Source organism: Phyllopteryx taeniolatus, chromosome 16 (assembly GCF_024500385.1).
Source record: "Phyllopteryx taeniolatus isolate TA_2022b chromosome 16, UOR_Ptae_1.2, whole genome shotgun sequence".
NCBI classification, from domain to species: Eukaryota; Metazoa; Chordata; class Actinopteri; order Syngnathiformes; family Syngnathidae; genus Phyllopteryx; species Phyllopteryx taeniolatus.
This window is the reverse complement of record NC_084517.1, coordinates 14,201,855-14,221,825: the sequence shown is the minus strand read 5'-3', so window position 1 is coordinate 14,221,825 and position 19,971 is coordinate 14,201,855. Positions and strand designations below refer to the sequence as shown.

General features: G+C 41.5%; 1 protein-coding gene across 2 annotated transcripts in view; it reads right to left on the bottom strand.

Annotated features, from left to right (window-relative positions):
• Window positions 1-8,271: 8,271 nt before the first annotated feature.
• LOC133465801 (Na(+)/H(+) exchange regulatory cofactor NHE-RF2) overlaps window positions 8,272-19,971 on the bottom strand; it is a 29,189-nt gene continuing 17,489 nt past the window's right edge. Inside the window, exons 3-6 of one of the 2 annotated variants that reach the window (XM_061748893.1) lie at window positions 16,886-17,113; window positions 11,863-12,016; window positions 10,827-10,945; window positions 8,272-10,739 (exon numbers count right to left, since the gene is read on the bottom strand). In XM_061748893.1, the coding sequence (XP_061604877.1) occupies window positions 10,581-10,739; window positions 10,827-10,945; window positions 11,863-12,016; window positions 16,886-17,113 (660 nt within the window). In that variant the 3' untranslated portion in view covers window positions 8,272-10,580. The remainder of the gene's footprint in view (window positions 10,740-10,826; window positions 10,946-11,862; window positions 12,017-16,885; window positions 17,114-19,971) is intronic. The other variant, XM_061748894.1, reaches the window with a different exon arrangement.

Sequence of the window (19,971 nt, the reverse complement as noted above, 5' to 3'; positions counted from 1 at the left end):
GTCCACCATACGCACCTCCTGTTCTGCCTTTTCTTTTGTACACATCTCAACTCTAAATATACTCCCCTGGAAAAACCCCTTGAATAGATATTGCCCTATCCCACTCCACATGCTAAAAATAGGGTGCACCTTTGCAAACCCCACCCTGCCAACTTGCATACTCTATTCTCACTCCCTTGTTGGCTCGCCTGCGGCTTTTCTGGCTTGTTCACTCTTGGCACTCAACATGAGTCCACAAGCTTTGTGTGACGCTGCCCTTTTGTTGCCTTCCACTCCCCAAACCTGTGCTTCACTGACGTTTTCAACTCAACAACCTGTAAGCTGACACTAGGCAGACAAAAGGCTTCCTTAAGCCAGCTGCACACTCTAAACGCAACTGAACTATTCAGTCGCTTCACACAGTGTGCGTGGTTCTGAAACTAGTTTTCATTATTTGCCGACTGTCTACAACTACTTTGGCAACGATTCTACATGTTGACTCGCAAGTGAATGGCATTGTGTAGTGTGCAGCTTTTCTACGAGTGGATACATTCCACTTCATTTCCGTCTTCAACGAGTTACAAAGTCCATTTTTGCAATGTAAACTCAATCTGTTGAAGGGGTAAAAGTTAAATTGTTTAAAAAAAAAAAAGTACATGTACTGTTTTCAATAACATTGCGCTTTTGCAGTGTCAGTTTGTTTTTAAGTTGTTGTTTTTTTTAAACACTTGAATATCACCTAAATAATTGCCTTTAGAATTAATGTAGGATTTTTGGTTGTGACATTTTGACCATGGAACATCCATCCATCCATTTTCTGAGCCGCTTCTCCTCACGAGGGTCGCGGGCGTGCTGGAGCCTATCCCACCTGTCATCGGGCAGGAGGCGGGGTACACCCTGAACTGGTTGCCAGCCAATCGCAGGGCACATAGAAACAAACAACCATTCGCACTCACAGTCATGCCTACGGGCAATTTAGAGTCTCCAATTAATGCATGTTTTTGGGATGTGGGAGGAAACCGGAGTGTCCGGAGAAAACCCACGCAGGCAGGGGGAGAACATGCAAACTCCACACAGGCGGGGCCGGGGATTGAACCCGGGTCCTCAGAACTGTGAGGCTGACCCTCTAACCAGTCGTCCACCGTGCCGCCACCATGGAACAGATTACAGTAATATTACGCTAGATGGCGGCAGCGTATGGGAAGGACCTCACAACAGCCGTCCAGTATTCCACGTCTCACTCACAATTTGAGAGTAAATTTGTTACAAGATCATTCATCGAACGAGTTAACCTCATAAGTCAAGGTACCACTTTAGATTTAGTTCTATTATTTTCAATGAAAAAATGTGCTTCGATATCCAAACAAATTAGAAGACACCCAGTGCACAACGCAAACAGTAAAAGTGTACTACTGAAATAATGTAAAAATTATGTATGCACTACAGGTCGGATTAAAATATTGCGAGAGCAAGGTCTGGTATCATTATCTCTTTACAATACCGTGTCAACAGCATCAAATATGCTTTTCAATTAAAACCAAGAATGTGCATTTAATGAAAATGTCAGCTTACTATTTTTATGTAACTCTCTATAGTGCCTGCGTACTTTTGATGGTCCATAGTTGATAGTCCATAGTAATTACTGTGTTTTTGGCAGACTGCAAGTTTTTCTTTTTTTCTGTTTTGTCTTGTATTGGCTCAAATTCTGGATTCTTGGTAGACTTTTTTGTTTGTGAGGGTCCAATGTTATTAGTTTTCATTGTTATGGGGAACCCCACGGAACCTAGAGACCCCTGGGGGATCATCATCTGCTCCCACTTACTCAATTCTTTATACTTCTTCTCATCCCAGAGGGTTGCAGAAGCCATTCGCACTTCCAACTTGCCATCCGTCGGTCCGTCCATTTCTCCATCAGTCCACCCATCCGTTCTTCTAACCTCCCGTCTGCTTGTCTGTCCATCCATTCATCAAATTACCCGACCACCCGTGTGGCCAGCTGGCCAGTTGAGGAGCGCTGCAGCCATCGGGGATCTGTCGGGTGCTGAAACACGGAGAACAGATGAGTTCCCAGGATACACAAACCCAGATGAAACCCAAGTGGATTGTGTTGCGGTAAGCTCATCGTCAGAGCAAGAAATGAATCAAGCGGAGGGAAGGATTAGGAACAAATTAAAGAACGTTCACAGAGACTTTGGTCTACCAGTGGGAGTATAAAACATGTTTTCAAGGGCGATAACGCAGACGCTTGCTGCAGCAGGGATTGGTTATGAAAGCTACCGGTAGCTATGTTGTTACAAGACAAGTAAAGAATGATTAATGAGCCACAATGAAAAGAAGATGCTTCGACTGTTTTTTTTGTTTTTTTCCCAAGTAAGGAAGCGGGGTACATACAGACCGATTTTTAACATCTAATGAAGCTTTAAAATGTTAGAGGCGTCACACATGACGGAGAAAAATCAGCGTGCGTGTGCTTACTGCCTCGAGATGACCAACACAGCACACCACACAAACAACGACATCCGTGAGAGTCCTCCCCCAAACCAGATGTCTGTCATAGTACCAAGACTGATCTGTGAGAGGCAGCACAGTGCCACAGGCCATCCAGACTCTCGCAAAATACAAAGAAGAGAAGTTAAAAAAGTACAAAAATAGAGGAAGCTAGGCTGACTGCTGGCTTATGTGGTAACTAGAGGGTGGTCCTAAAGTCTGTTTTGACAACTTTTTATTCAACTGGAAAAGTAAGAAATAACATGTTCAATCTTATTACCAACATTTGTAATTCAAAGGTTGATGCGCTTTGCAGGATTCGCAAACTTGATGCAATAACGCCACATTGTCACGTGTCCAGACCTTAGGGAATCCTATACATTCTGGTTAAAAACATTTCTCTTTGTCATTTCTATTATGGTGAGTGACTTAGGAGACATTATACAAACTAGTTTCTACTTTATTCGTGTCCTCCAAGAGCAAAACCTTCAGGTCACTTCCTAATTTGCTATTTTTCCCCATTCATGTCAGTTGCAAAAATATTCAGTATCTGCTTAAAGCCTCCAGTGGCTGGAATAGATCTTGCGGGTCGTTGCAGGACTTTTCCACACCACGGCAACGAGGCGCTCTAAAGTGGCCACGCCAGTATGAAGCCCTTGTCCACACGCTGACTGTCAAGTCTGGATTTTCAAAATTCTTTTTTTTACCTCATTCATTGCCAGCCTTCCCAGTTAACATGGATATTTGACTTCTAAAGCCGTTAATGGCAGTGAATGTGTTAAAACGGTTTTCGCTCCGTGACATTTGCGCACTCATGGCCGAGAACAAGGTGCTCTAAATCGGCCATGCCAGTGGTCCACACACTGGCTGTCATGTGTAGCTTTTTCAAAAATGTATCCCCCTCGCTCTTCTGCCTCTTTCTCCATGATGTGCGTGCACTCATGGCTGGCAACGAAGCGCTCTAAAGCAGCCAATGCAGGGACTATCCAAACCAAAGATGCATTTTCGGGGTGTAGGCATACTTAACTAGTTAACTGCATATCACAAATCCGCTGGATAACCACTGATGCGAACAAAGGCGCTTTGTGAGGTGGGGCAGGGGTGATCCATGTCGAACTCCAAAGTGCATCACGAGTCATGCCCAAAAAAAATCTGAAAAACTGAAATGGTGAAAAACATTTTAACACTAGCGCCACAATTTGGTACTAGATACAAGTAGTTGTCAGTCTTTTCAGCAATTATCTTGAAACGTTTTTAGAAAAAAAAAAATCTATGAATTCACTTTACAGGGTCTTTAAGAGGCATTTAGATGCGTAATTATTACTTTATTGTGACATGAAGGCCCGATAATTGGGCCTTTGCTGATTTTGATCGGAAGAGAGGAAAAATGCTCAAATTAGCCCTGTTTGTCGGTATGGGTTTACCCTGCTTTTACACTGGTGTACGGTACGTGGAGTTATTCTTGAGTGTGTTTTTGGTGGTCAGCAAGAGCGGAAGCCTATCTGCGGCCACATGGTGTTTCTGTTCCTCCATTCAGGCCGCTGACATCATCCGGAGTGACACGCGGCCGAGTGACTTCCTCCACGCCATTAATCACACTCCCCAATCCCAACGCACTTTACAGCTCTGCATCACATTCTGTCCCCGGTCGTCAGCTTCCTGGCTCCGGCATGAGTCGTTGAAGCCGTTTCCCAGCCGCTTGTCCACTTAAACGGCGACCCCTGACGCTCCTCATTCGCACACCCTTAAAGTAACAGCCGTGAATTTCACCCACGGCCACCTCCTCGCCCACCCGCCTCCCTGCCTGCTCCTCACCTGCTGCCTGAGGGAGGATAAAGTGAGAGTTGAAACAAGGTGTGGCTTTGACTTGAACAGTCACAGTAAAACCTGCAGCCGTTAGAGGACAGGTGATATTTTAAATCTGCTTAGATAAGCGCACTAGATGGATAATCAACTCTGGGCTCTGTTTGGCTCATTTGAGTTCCATTTTTAAAAAAAGTAAACAATGGTACAACAGGATCTCAACTGGTCTCGCCCTGTGAACCACATTGCCTTGCGGTCATTAGGTCTTGACACACTTTAATAAAGGTCAACAAAACAAAAAATTAAATAGATTCCATTGTTTTCACCCATAAGCAAATATGTTCAAAGCACATTCTCAAGAAACTGAAGATGTGTTCAGTTGACGATGACGTGGTTGTCTCAGTTCTCGCGTAACCGTGTGCTAACATTGCCAACAACAACAACAATTGTCGATCACGGTGGTGGCAAATGTTTTCCTTGGCGGTGATCTGTTTTTTTTTTATTTTGAAGCGGACTTTGTACCTCGTCATTGGTCATCGCAAGGATCTCCTTTCGTGGTTGCTTCCTTTTCCCATCCATTGTTGTGAATATATGGCAACGTTACCGCGCCACCTCAGGGCTGGCATATAAACTCCATTCATTCAGTGTCTTCGTTGGAAACCCACATTTTTCGAAATGATTCAGTGATAATGGGAAACTTAAGAAAGAAATTGGCACCATTTCCATGTGGACATGCCCTAGTCGAGTGGTTAGCGGGTTGACTCACTGTCAAGATGTCCTGCGTCCGAATCTCGCCTCAGTCTCTCCTGTGGGCAGTCTTGTGTTTTTCTCTGGGTACTCTGGTTCCCTCCTCCATTTCAAAAACATGCATGCTGTCCACAGGTGTGAATGTGAGCGTGAATGATTGCTTGTCTATATGTGCCCTGCAATTGGCTGGCGACCAATCCAGGGTATTGTCTGCTTATCAGCCAGTCAGCTGGGATAGGCCCCAGCTCAATTGTGACCCTAATGAGTACAAGCAGTATAGAAAATGGATGGATGCAGAATTTCTGAAACGACTCTAGCTATGGGACTGGTCTACCTAACGTTGTGGCCAAGAAGTACATGGCCAAGCCTACAAAATAATCTTGGTGCTATAAAAATGACGGTTACATAAATCTAAAGGCTCCACAAAAATCTTCCCATGCGCCAACAAGGATCACGACTAATCATAATAATAACCCAATTACTCATTTATTTTACCATGTAAAAGCATGACCTGCACTTTAGTCAGCTTACTGTAAAAAAATGTTTAAGCCTTTGCCTGTTGTCCATTTCCAAAATCAAATAGGCGCATTTGTTTGCTGAGCAAAACCAGGTGCTTGCAGACTGTGTGGGCGTCACACAATAAATGGCTGCTTTAGTGAGTTGAGCCAAGGTGTGCTCGAAGCGGGCGGAAGCGCGCCTGCGTGTGTGTGTGTGTGTGTCCATGGGATGGGCATATGGGCCAACTCACATGCCCTCAGCCTCTGTCCTTTTTACCCAAAATACACTCATTGGAACTTAAAATTTCTTTCATGTTTTTTTTTTTTTTTTTTTTTTTTCTTCTTCTGACAAATTACCTTAACCGGTTCCTTCTGCCCTCACGTTCGCCCCTTCCGTGCACATTGTTGCAACTGTCCTTATTAGGCTTCCCTTTGACTAAGTGGGAGTATGAATGTGGCTGAGTGTGTGTGTTTCCTCCTGACTGTGACTCACTGCTTGCCTGACTCACGGGCGCTAACAAAAACATACAGTTGCCATGGGGACGCTCGCTCTCGGTTTCCCTCCCCTCCATCCCCTCCCCTCCCCTCCGGCCTCCTTTTTGCGGGCACCGCTGCATCCTGGGCAGCCGTGGCACTGTTCAATGGGTGGCGCCCCTGTGTTGGGTGGGACTATGTGGCCTACACATACTGAGAAGCAGTGGTGGTAAGAAACCAAGTACAAATACCTTGTCACTGTACTTTTGTAGACATTTTTTAAAGGGAGCTGTGCTTTTAATTTTTTTTCATTTTTTTGTACTTTTACTCCCTATATTTGAAAGCATATAGCTGTACTTTATACTCCTTACTTTATCAAAACAAGTTTATTTTTTTTCAGCCTCCAAAAATGACAACATTGTTAGATGTCAGGAACAAGAATGATTCATGGAAAATGTGTCAAATCTGAACGAACACAAAAGTTTGGTGTATTTTTTCCATTGCTATTGTTAGCTAATTTAGCATTTTTTTTTAACTTAGTAAAGTCAGGGTGTTAGCAAAGTTATGGGAGCACATTGTTTTGATAGTCAAGCTAAGGCTAAAAAAATGCGACGTTAGTGATTTTATTATTTTTTTCTTCTCAATACGAGCACTATGTATGTGAACTAATCAAAGACGCACACTATTTTGTGTGCAAATAAATTTTAGTTATCAAAACTGGTATTTTATATAACTAAAAAAATATTTTATTTAAGGATTTGAATCTGTACCTTCCCCCCCCCCACACAAGTAGCTGTAATTTTACATAAGTAGACTACAGAATAGTACTAATAGTATAGTACTAACCCACCTCTGCTGAGAAGAGTGAGAGCTAAAAAGAACTACAGAAACATGCATAAAAAAACTGGTTTTGAAGGAGAGAATCATCTCTCATCAGTACCGGGTTGAAATGTCTGCCAGGCTGACGCAGGCTAAGCACAAGCGCGAGCGACCACCTGGGGTTCTTTTCTGTGCCCTCCGTCTCTATGCCTTTACTGCTCGAAAATTGCCGCCCGCTTTAAAAGGAGACCTGTGGTGTCACAGTTTGACCTTGTCATCACCTCCGGGGAGCACGATCACAACAGTTTGACAAAGGTTATATATGGCTTCCACACAACAGTATTGTGGGAGAGGTTAGGCCTACTTCCTGGAAGCTAAATGCAGAGGATGCGCCACCTAGTGGAGTAATTGTGTTTTGTGTGGGGTATTTTACAAAAAAAAAAATGCCACAGAAAGTAAATAGACTGAAATTATCATCTTTTCATAATTTACACTCAAACATGCTTGCTTAAGAGTAAAATCTGGGACTGTTAAATTGAAAACAATACTGCTATTCTGGTGTATGAATGACAACAGGTGGCTGAACGTCACGGGTTAAGTGTACCTTCTGAGCCTTTAATTGTTATGTCTGTCACTGTATGTCTCTGGCATAAATCATCAATGATACATTATAATAAATAAATAACAATTTTCGGGCCAGGGTAGTGAAATTTCCAGCTGACTTTTGGACTTTTTGATTTACTGTAATATATACATTTGCATTTCATTTTTAAATTATTGATCGGAATTATCTGTTGACAAGCCACACAAGTCCTAAAAATGATCTTTGAAAAAAAATAATCATCTTTTGTAATAGTCCTAACGATGAGGAAGGGCGATTTCTGTAAAAAAATTAAATAAAATCCAATTTGAACAAACTTTAATTTGCATGTAGGCCCTGAAGCTGGAAAGTCAAACAAAATTTTGTCTAGATCAGATCCAGATTGCGAATGTGGCTGGAAAATCCCATTTAACATTTGGAGATTTTTATTTGTCTGTCACATTGCATCAGATTAGGCGTTAATTTGTAGTTTTTATGTCGGAGCACAATAAGTAACATGAGGTTAAGTTTAATCTAGACCCCGAATGGATTTCCCAGTTGGTGTTAGTTTTACTTTTGGTATTTACAGCACATTTGTCCGAGATATTAAGTGCAGTATTTATAAAGTGTATTTGGATTTTTCTCCCTAAATCTGTAAGAACAATTACAACTCGGGCTGTAAAACAAAACAGATCCACACACACTTCGTAGGGCTAGGCAGACAATAGACGTACACATGCATTGAGATACTTCTTTGACCTTTCTGCGGCCTAAACAGCTGTCTGGTGGAGAATTCTGAGAACAGGATGAAACCGTATGCCGGTGTAATCCTCATCTGGAGTGAAAAAGAGCTGAGGAGGACAAAAACATAAGAAAACACTGTAATGCCATTTTCACACTTTATTGAACACGCTACTGCATTAATCGCATGTGTCAGTTTTGCAACAGAGTTTGCTTGTTGTTTAAGCGTTTAGAGCCAAATCCTAATGAACCAGCTGTAGCGGGTGCTATTGGGTATGTTAAAAAACAAACCAAAAAAAAACAAAAACAAGAGATGTACATTATCCACATGAATGCTCTTTTTCCAACCTGCGGATCCACTTGAAATACAATCATATCAACACATTAAATGACACACACCAGCATGTGCACGGCAGCTGCTCCTGTGTGCGCATGGAATAATCCTTCATAAAATCCTCCCAAATTTCTCCCTCAATCTGAAGCGTTGCTAAAGTTGGACCCTCTGAGTTCAGAATGCCTTGAAGCGTTTATGACATTAATACACAAGCCCCCCCTTTGTTTCCTTCACTGGCAGATTCATTTCAACAAAATGTACTTTTAGAGATACTATATACTTAAAAATTATAATTTTTCCTCATAGATGTACTGTATACATATTTAACAATGAAAAGTGGGTTTTATTGTGTACATATTTTGCTCCCAGTAATGTGAACTTTAATGGACTAAATGTATGTAGCTAATAAACTAGCAGTACAATAGTAAGTTATTGTGGTGAGAGGACCGTGTAGTATTGTACAAAGTGAAAGTGCAGACCCTCAGCATGGCCGAACATTCCTAATTTAGACGCACGCTACATTTCGCCCCTTCATAGATACCAGGTTCCTTCATATGCTCGAATTTTTTCATTTCTATTAGTGTATTACTGAGAAAGTGTAAATGATCCTGGTTCTACATCTTTTTATCCCAAAGTAACATGCAAGTAGTTTTTATGTAATCCACTACAATCAGTGATAGCGCTAACGTTTTAGGCGTTTGTTCATTTAAAATTTTCCAATGTAGTGAAAAAAAGAGTATTGTTGCATAAAAAGGTGTGGGACAAAATATGTATCGCAATGTATCACATCATTTTATGCAATATGTCATGATCTGTTACGGTACAATATCAATGAAGTGGCATGAAATAGCGATACTGCGAAGTCCTATTGTATCATCATCGATACAGCAACATCAGTTGTTGATGTATCATGGTCCCTAGTGATATTGTATCGACACATTGGCGTCCAGTATTTCTAGCACTGGGTGTTCTGCCAGCTGTTTCGGTACTGTATCGATACGCAGCCGACAGATATCGATGTGAGGGTGTATCGTCTTTATCTTTTATGATACAAAGTCTTAATATGGTGCCGTCGATTTCACAATATATCGTATCACGATCTCTTGCGATACAGTATCGATACGGCAACATCAATTATCAACATTGCAATTATCACGCGATACAGTATCGTCACATCGTCTAATATTGATATCGCAATGTATTCTATCATCTCTTACGATAACAATATACTGGCATCAGATATTGATATGACGAGGTATTGTATCATGATCTCTTGAAATCAAATTTTGCTTTTGGTGCTGTCCGATGAAAACCACTGCAGTTGCTGATCATGATTATCATGCTACTGCTGTATTGTGATACCATCGTTTTATTGCTGGCATCATGAATATTGAGTTCTTTCCCTAGAGAGGAGTACGTCTTTTGCCTGTGTATCATTTGATGGCCCCGCCTTTATAAACATAATTCTGTTCTAATACTGTCTCTTAATAGCAGGTTACCTTTATCAACAGCACATGCCTCAGCTCCTTATTAATTCCCCCAAGTAAAATACATTCTCCATTACTCATCCGGTCTCAACCACATGAATGTGTTTTTCACATTAAACGACAGTTGGGAATAAATATACCCAGACTACATAACCTTAGTCACTTCTTGTCTTCGGCAAATTATTCAGAAGGACACAAAAAAATCCGCTCAAGACATCTAAGAGCGTGTTGCATTTGTGGTGCAAGTTTGCCCTCTGCTGCACACATTCAGCTAGTTTTCTTCATGTAAAAAAATACCTTAAATGGCAGCACAAAAAAAAGTTTGCCAAACACCACCGATTCATCAGTTGTCTTTGTCAGAGGTTATGAACCCGCTTGAGGCGGAGTGTGTCCTCTCTATCACAGTGATCTTCCAGGCTACAATCAGTGACATCACAGTGACCTTACGTGAACTTCACGTTGCCGTGACAATGCTTATATAGGCCTTTGTACACTTTAAATATAAAAGTAAGTCCGCTAAAGTAGAGAAGTGATGCTCAAATGTCTGTCGAGCTCCTTAAATTCCATTCTTCAGTTGTCGTTGCTAAACACGTGTGTCAAGGTCATTGTCCTCTCGGGTTAGAAGTGTCTCTTCAGTAATTGCTGAAGAGCTCGTATTTCTTCATCCAGTCCATCTGTGGCGCCCGCCTCTTCTCTTTAGCGTGGAGCTTCCGCTTTTCCTCGGCCGCCGTGGCGCTCAGGCCGAGCTCAGCGAACGGGTCCGAGAATCGGCCTCGCTCGTCACCTGCCTGCTAGAGAAGACACACGACGGACAGTTGGAGGTTACGAAGGTGCCGGTGTTCGTGAAGATGGCCAGAGTGAACAAGGGCCACACCCACCTGTGTGCCGTTGCTGTGGCAACTTGTGTCCGAGGTCATTGACCTGATGGAATGTGAGGTGGAGCTGCCGTTCATGAGAGGGCTGTGGGATCCATTGGAGATGGAGGGACCATCGTAGTCTGTGAGAACAATCAGACTGCATACTTGAACCCGTGCTTTAAGTCAATACAGCCGTCTCAAATCATCTTTCCCCTTTGAAAAAAATGGAAATGCCAGTAATCCGCTCCAGCCTCCCCCACATAAAACCCCAAACTTTTTTTTGTAAGGAAAAAAGCAGAATAGTTTTACTAACTACTGTAGGTGTAAGATGCTGTAATATTAGTCTAATCTATGCATGTGAGTATTGTTATATTATCTGTCTACATGTGCTGCTCCACCATTTGTATTCAGATATCTGTTGCTTAAAGGGTTCTAAGACCTCTATCTGACTGGTCTGAGACTTGTTGGTGACCTGATGGGGACTCGAGTCTCCTTTTGGAGACTCTTCTATGCGCTAACGATAAAGAAAAGGCTTTACGGAGTTTAATGTCGCCAACTACAACCTCTGAAAATATCATAACGATCGGCCCAATATTTTGGATTTTACGGACATTAAGCGTTTACCTCTCCATATGTTCACTATATAGAGAGAGAAAAAAACACTGCTTAATGTCACAAAACTGCGATAAATCATCACCAACATTTATGTGGACATCACTATATTTATGCCCAGGTCAACCTAAATATCAGAGAGACCATCGCAATATTTTGAATTTTATGGACGTTAAAAGCGTTTTCCTCATTACAGAGGACTTTGTCCGTGCTCCGGCGGACCTCCGCTGAATTTGAATCCCATAAAAAAGTGTTTCAAGTCCCTATGTCACATTAGTTTAATACAGAGTGGCTCATGTTCCATTCCAAATCACCGTCACTGAGTCTGCGGTTCGAACGTCATCGGTGTAAACGTCGAACACAATCGACATTTACCATTGTTGGCAGGGATCACTTTGCGAGCAGATCGGAAGGGATATGCTTCAGCCAAGTGGCGACCTTTTACCTTTCACATGGCCGACGGTTGGGATAATGCCCTTCATCTTGAAGTACTCATCCGCATCCGGATCCACAACCAGCAACCAGGTCTCATCGCCTCCTTTCTTAATGAAGGCCACCACCTCGGAGTGCCGCATGCCCTCGATGTTCACGCCATTTACCTAACAAAAAAAAAGGAAGAAAGACGATTATTGCTGTGCCCTCATCTAAATGAGTTCTTCCAGGCATCCATTTGAGTGTTGTGGGGAACTGTAGCCTATCCCAGCTGTCATTGGACGAAAGGCAAGCTACACCCTGGACTAGTCGCCAGTCAATCACATAGCACATAAAGACAGACAACCATTTACACTCACATTCACATGGTCACTGAGTGGGAACTGAATCCATGCTGCCTACATGGATGCGAGTTAAAAGGAGTTTAGTTTCATTAGCCAATTATTTATGTGTGGAAAAAAGAGTGGAAGCTCTGCAGTTGCACGCCCTTGAGGTCATACAATTTGGACTTTGACCAAAATCTCTGCGCAAAAGGACGCCTCGCACAAAAATCTACCGCAGTCATTCATGTGAGACATCAGCAAATCTTGCCAGACAATATCATACACTACTCACACAAATTTAGGGATATACGGCTTTTGTGTGAAATGTTAGGATGAACCTAAAAGGCACTATAACCTTAACAGGTTAACTTAATTTGACCGCTAAACTTTTTAATACTCGTATCCAACTTCAAGGTTTCAGTACTTTCTGCACAACTTGCTGTACCCTAAGACGGAGCTCAACGGCAAAATGATCTGATTCATTGTCTGTCTGTCTGTCTATCTCGAATACTAAGAAACGACGGAAAAGAAAATAGACTTAAATCTCACAAAAGTGAATCCACCCCCCTTGTTGGGCCCCATATAAAAATGTAATTGGTTCTTCCTATACATAGTTTTGTTGAAGTAAGTTCAATAACAATCCTACTCAGTCATTAAACACTTGCTTGACAAAATTACAAAATAGAGGAGAGCATGACCGTTCTTTGCGAGGCACGGTGGCCGACTGGTTAGAGCGTCTGCCTCACAGTTCTGAGGTCCGGAGTTCAATCCCCGGCCCCGCCTGCGTGGAGTTTGCATGTTCTGCCCGTACCTGCGTGGGTTTTCTCCGGGCACTCCGGTTTCCTCCCACATCCCAAAAACATGCATGCTAGGTTAATTGAAAACTTAAATTGCCTGTAGGTGTGAATGTGAGTGCAAATGGTTGTTTGTTTATATGTGCCCTGTGATTGGCTGGCAACCAATTCAGGGTGTACCCCGCCTCCTGCCCGATGATAGCTGGGATAGGCTCCAGCACACCCGCGACCCAAGTGAGGAGAAGCGGCTCAGAAAATGGATTGATGGATGGATGGATGGATGGATGAGCGTTCTTTGCAATGAAGACTAACTAACTAAAAAAAAAAGCTACATTTTGCATTGTCTCCTGAATTGATCGTGAGCGTACAATCCAAAGGATATACCCTATATTTTTTGACCGCACTTTCTCATTATCCCAGTAGGGGGAGTGGTAGATCAACATACGGAATCCTGCACAAGCCACTATGTCACCTTTAAACGACTCATTCTAATGAAGCAAGAGTTCTCATTTTGAGTGATACATTATTGCCCCTTCTAGGAAAGCATGTTAGTTTCTGCACCTTTTGAACAATCAGGTTGCATTTATAGTAAAAATCATTCATGTAGCCTCAGATACTAATCCTCAGTCCTTTTGTGCTTTACACATGGGACAAGAGTGTGTGCGATGGCCCAGGGAGTGAGGGGTCATAGACTGTGGCTGGTGGGTGTTTTTTGTTGTTGTCGTCCCTTCCCCGTTCTGTTAAACACTTTGTGTTGCTTTTTTCAGTTTGAAAGGTGCTATATAAGTCTAGTATTGCTCGACTGATACTGACTGCAATATGTGCATGCGATTGACCTCCGAGTGCAATGACTCCCCTTTAACATGCAATTGCTGCTTTGTATCAAGTGGGTTTTGTGTGCCTCTGGAGGGTAAAGCTGTGTCTAGACCTGTGCCTTCCGGTGCCCGGTAGTTTAACAACATGCACAGTTAGCCATGGACATAAATTATTAATGGATCTCTTTGGTTTCGGGCCTGGTTTCATATGTCTTTGTCCTGAGGGGCACCTGAATTAGTGCTTATCATAATAGCCTATAACAATATTATATATTGTATTGCATCACACTTAACAGGTCTTTCTGGATAAACAAGATAAAAACAGAAAAAGACAGCTAGGTAATTAACCATTTCTCCCACAATAGACATACAGCAAGAACAAGCATCTTTGTATTGAGCCTAACAATAGGTGTCATGTTTTGCAACCCTTCATTAACACAGCATCCCACACATGACAATGCACTCTGTTCTCTGGGCTAATTAATATGTGCTGTAGGAACAGCGACGCTTCTCAAGGGACTCTATTAGAAACACCTGACTTGAGCAGCTGTATGTGCGTGTGAGAAAGCCAGAGTGATTCATGTTCGTTTTCATCTCTTCATGGCGAGATGATAAGGTGACATCCATCTGCTCGTCATGTTCCCACGCACTCCTCTGCATTTTGCCTGCTGCGTTAATGTAAATCAACGTATTGTATGTGTGCAGCTCCACTTATGTTCTCCTCGCAGCTTCAATCCAAATAAAATGCCACTTTCTGCTGCTGAAATGTACAATAACTTAGACTTGCGTGTGTGTTTTGGGTCTGATTCTTTTACTGTATAGTGTAGAAAATTACAAAAAATATTGTTAAAGCAGCCCTTTGCTTCTGTTGTATAAAAAGGGTTCATACACCTATTCTGAGCTCAAATTTCAGATTATTATTATTATTTTTTTAAACTTCTCCCTAATTTTACATAAGTAATTGGTAAATTACACATTTATACACAAGCAAATGCCTGAGGATGTATGTAACGGACAAAAGCAGGAGCCAGACATTTTTGCCAGTTGTAGTAGCGCTGCTGTCAGTGTCAGCCGAGGATGCAGTAGAGATTAAGAGGAGAGTGACACAAGTGACACTTTTCATCACAAAGATGTGAGTATTAAAGTGGTCCAAGTGGTAAACCATATGAAATGTACATTAATGTTAAATGATTAATCAGTTACAGTGAAAGCATTGAGATAGTTGATTTGTCAGATAATAATACTCGAGAAGGATTTTAAAGACTTCATCTAGCTCATCAACTTTTTAGTTGATGATGAACATTTATATTCAAAACCTTTGCAGTGCACAGATGTTTCCATTACTGTGTTTGCTTTGGGCCCCCAAATAACTAAATATGACCCTGTACTATTGACATTTGACATTAAATATTGTAATTATTAAATAGAAAGTTATGCATTTCATGAAACCTCTAAAATTAATGCTGAAAGTCTACACTTCAATCTCATGATGACTTTTTTATTTAAAACCCACTGCAGTGGCCTAAAAAAATAAAATACTTCTGGAGCTTTATAATCAACATTTTCTTCATCGCATTGAAATATTAAAATATGCTCAAAACAATTCTGTCCTGTTGCAGAAGGACAACTGAAAGTACAACACCTTGTTTTGTGCCTTTAGCGAACTATTCATACATTGGCTTTGAAAGAAATGATTATAATTTAAATGAAGCACTTAAATCTTGAAATTGTGACATGAAAATTCCAAGGCATCCCTATATAAACGGTGCAAAAAAAACCAAAACAACAACAACAACATTCATAAGACTTTTTGAACCCATCGAAATGTTTGGCGCCTGAGAGTCGGAGACGACAAAGGTCATGGGAACGAGGGCTAAATGCTGTGTGACTAAAACGAGCTACGGCGATGATAAGACAGATGACATATTTTACGTTTAAACGGCCATTTGAGGAGGACAGTCTAGTAACTTTGGCTTTGATGTGACTGCCACAAATACACAATGTGGTGCGGAATGTGACTAAACCCATTTGTATTCATTCTTTTTTGGATAAGGGTCAAACCATGAACCAGTCACAACTTTTAACCAACTTGGTATGGGATTAGTTGACCTCAAAGCAATAATGTAATGAAATGTGACCCAAAGTGGCTCCTTTTTCTGTATTACTCCTCCTGTCAACTCCCTCCATGACGCTGATTTATTACTCCACGAATGCCCCCAAAAGACTATGTACCACCTGACCCGCCTTCCTCTCACTCTCCACATTGACAGAGTGCAGAATGAGTCTAGGTCTCAGGTCTTGGTGGCAGACACAAGCATGACCCCAGCACTTGTAATTGGTTTCAATGGTGTGTGTACATGAACTAACGTCTGCTTTCAGTCAGCCGTATTGTTGGGCTCTTGTAAAATGTGCTGCAATTTTAGCTGTTCTTCTTTTGTTGTTTGGTCCCAGCAGCACGGGATGATGATAATGGTGACGATATCCCTTAATAATAACTTCACTTTATAACTAGGGAGACGTTTTTAGTTAAGCAAGTTAGAAATTTTAAGATTTCTAAATGTTTTACAAGCATAACAAACAATAACTGAACAAGTCTTAATATAAAGGGGAAAAACAATAAAATGCTCAGTCTTGAGCTTAAGAATGAATGATAAGGGAACATTTGACATTTAAACCTTCTTGACTCAGCAGAACAGGACGAATGACGAATAGTTTCCAATCAGGAAATCAGCCCGCCGGTCGACAAAAAGGTAGAAGGCCCTGGGCATCCCCATACATTTGCACGCCTCTGCTTGACTGCCGCTGAATTGTAAAAAACAATTTAACCACTTTTAACATAAAGATGTAGGAAAAACACTTCTGTTAAACTATTCTTCCACCCATTCATTTCCTATAGCGCTTGTCCTCACTAGGGTCATGGGTGAGCTGTAGCCTATCCCAGCTGACTTTTGGCGAGAGGTGGGTTATACCCTGGACCATTCACACTCATACATACCCATGGACAATTTAGACATTTTGTATTTTTGGAATGCACCCAGAGAAAACTCAGGGAGAACATGCGAACTCCGAGAGTCGAGATTCTCAGGCTTTCTTGTTCTTCCTACCTCAATGATTCTGTCCTGAGGTCGGAGCCCAGCTTGGTCTGCAGGCGAACTCGTATCCAACGAGCGAATGTACTGGCCCGGCCTGGACCGATGACTGTGGAGGTTGAAACCGTAGCCCGTCTTTGACCGTACCAAGTGGCACAGACGTGGAGCCAGCTCCGACGGGTCGCCGTGGAGCCGTGATCGGGACTTTGCGTGGTTGGGGGCTACAGCACGGATGGAAACCTCCTGAAACATTCAGATTTCCAGTAAGAGCAGTGGACATAGTTTTACATGGATTGCATTAAAATCGACTCTTTCAATTAACCCATCCAAGCAAAAATAATAAATGGTTAAGGAGAGATGGAATCCAATCTGTGACCTATTGGTCACAGGTAACATTCTTAAACCAGCGAACCAGGGCTTCGCTAAGAACGTGTAATACAAATTCTTTACTTTTTAAGTCAACAAAAATAGTACAGTGCACGACTGCCAATTCGCAGTTCGCTATTCCCAAATTCACCTATTCGTGTTTTATTTCTGTGGACCCAAGCTCAGCTATTTGCTATTCATCTATTTGCATAATTGTATGCACTTTCTGCAACACCCTAATATGACACAAGATGATCTTCCCTGGCTAACAGGAAAGTACTAATTAGCAAGTATTTTTGAAATGATCTATCTCGAGTGATACGCTAAGATCTTTGTATGTTGGGGAGGAGCTAAATTTAACCTGGGTTGTTACTGGAAGTTACAGTGTCTTTGATGCCTGTGCAGGTACATGCGCATTTCCGGTGCATTTCTTTCAAAATCAAATAATCCTTGGACCAGATTTTTTGAAGGGTAATGTTGAAAGATGAGTTTGAAGTAACAGTAAAGTGGATGGACGTATGAGTTGCAATCAAAACAATATAATACGAACGTAATACAATATAATACGTCACATATAATACATCATCATACATCACTGACAGCGCACCCGGCACGGATGAAGACGTTTATAGAATTTGTGTATAATTGTGCCTTCAGCTCTGCGGCTTGATCGCACTGATCTATCGCCTACACACTCTGCAAATATATTAAACAGGGGGGGCTGCTCGATGGGTGGCAAGCTGATATCACTCGCCCCTTCCCATTGGTTCAGCCACATCACCATTCTGTTGCCCTTACTCTGGATCTCTGTTCATTTTAGGAAAAGTTGAACAGTGAAGCTGTTTATGGAGTACAGTATACAACCACATTTCCACAAAGTTCAGTTCAATTTAGCACAATATGATTTGGGTTTGGAACAGTAAACGCTGGTCTGGCTTGTCTTTGTAGCAGGCTTGTGATAACTGCATCTCCCTTGTGAATACTGTGAAATGATAGTAGCACCTCAAAGGAGTAGAGTGCACACATTATTCCGATTTCCAGTCAGTTATACACCTTATATTATTAGAATAAAGTCATAAAATTTGGGCAACAACATCATAACTACAAGGATAAAGTAAATTATGATGAGAAGCTAGCTGTACTAGTGCCATCAAATAAGTCAAAGTAGAAATACCACAAGAATAAACTGGAAAAAAACAAAAATATTTTAAAAGAATAAAATACAAATAGTACATGGTTAAAGTTGCAATATTACAAAAATAAAGAATAAGAATAAATGAATATGAATACATTTTATGATAAAGTGATACTTCTATGAAAATGTCATAATACAGTATAACAAGAAAAAAAGAAGAGAAATATTTTGAAAGTTGGAAATTTTAGAATAATAAAGTGGTAATTCTACAAGATGAAACTTCTAATATTACAGGACAAAAGTCAAAATATTACTAGAATAAGGTAAAGTACATTTGACTACTCAAGCACTGTGAAAAGAGAGTGGCAATCGTAACAAAAAAGGTGCAAGATTGTTAATTTAAAAAATATACAATCAGTATAAAGTTATCATTTTACTGGGGAAGGAAATCTTAATTTTACAAAAATAAAGTGGTAACTCTATGAGAATAAAGTCCAAATATTACGAGAAAATGTCAAAACAATCAGTGTTAATTTTATAAGAATAAAGTCACAATATTGCTATAATAAATACTTATTTTTATGAGAATAAAGTGTAATACTACCAGGCATGAACAAACAGTAGAAGCATTAAGGAACTGTGACGGCAGTTCTTAAATTCCACTTTGTTTGACAAACAATTACATAACTATCTTGGCACATTCACCTCCTCACCGGCATGATCAGTAACTTTGGTACCGTTCACAATTTGTGAGGATGCAGAAAAGTGGCCAACCATACTAAACTGTACCGCTTGATGGAAATGTTGTTTATGTGATGAATGTAGGCTTTAAAACTTCTCATCATATCCCCAAAACCTAAAACTTCTTGTGGGGTTATCACAAATGCAAAACAGCAGTGGCTCTCGTTCTCCTAATAACCGAGATGGCGACATATGGTTCCATTTCAAGCTCATGAATCCCTTCAGATTCTCCTCATCCTGACTGAAAGCGGCCTTGCCAAGGATTGGGAAGCAGGGGCGGATCTTCCACAGGAGAAAGGGAATATCAAGTCTTTTGTGTTTTGAATACTGGGAATTGGGCTACTGAGAACAAATAGCAGAAAAATGGAGCACAGGAAAGAGAAGGAGGGAGAGAGAGTGTGTGTGGGAGGCAAAGCTCATCAGATGCAGCAGGAGGATTGAGATTGACAGTTCCACAAGAGAAAGAGCAAAGCGCAATTGAAGACAGCACACAGAAATGTGAGATAAATTGAGAGATTCGGCAACATGACAGCACTTTCCAGAGGGGCAAAAGCAATGAAACTCCTTTTGGATAAACACTGTGCAGCTGGGAGTTATTATGTGCATGGGTTTTGGCTGGGCGGGGGCTGGGGGTGCGAGCAAATGTAACCTCCATCTGCCCCTCATGACTCACCGCACCCCACCAATCACCCCCTGAGGTCTCTGCCGTCTTTGTCGCCATCTTTCATCAGTCACAGGTTAGGGCCCTGGAAGCTTAAACATGAGCGTTTGCTGAGTAAGCGCAGAGTGAAAACAGCGTTGTGTGTGATTTGTGCCGCAACGACAGACTCCAAACAGAGAGACCAATAATTGAAACGCA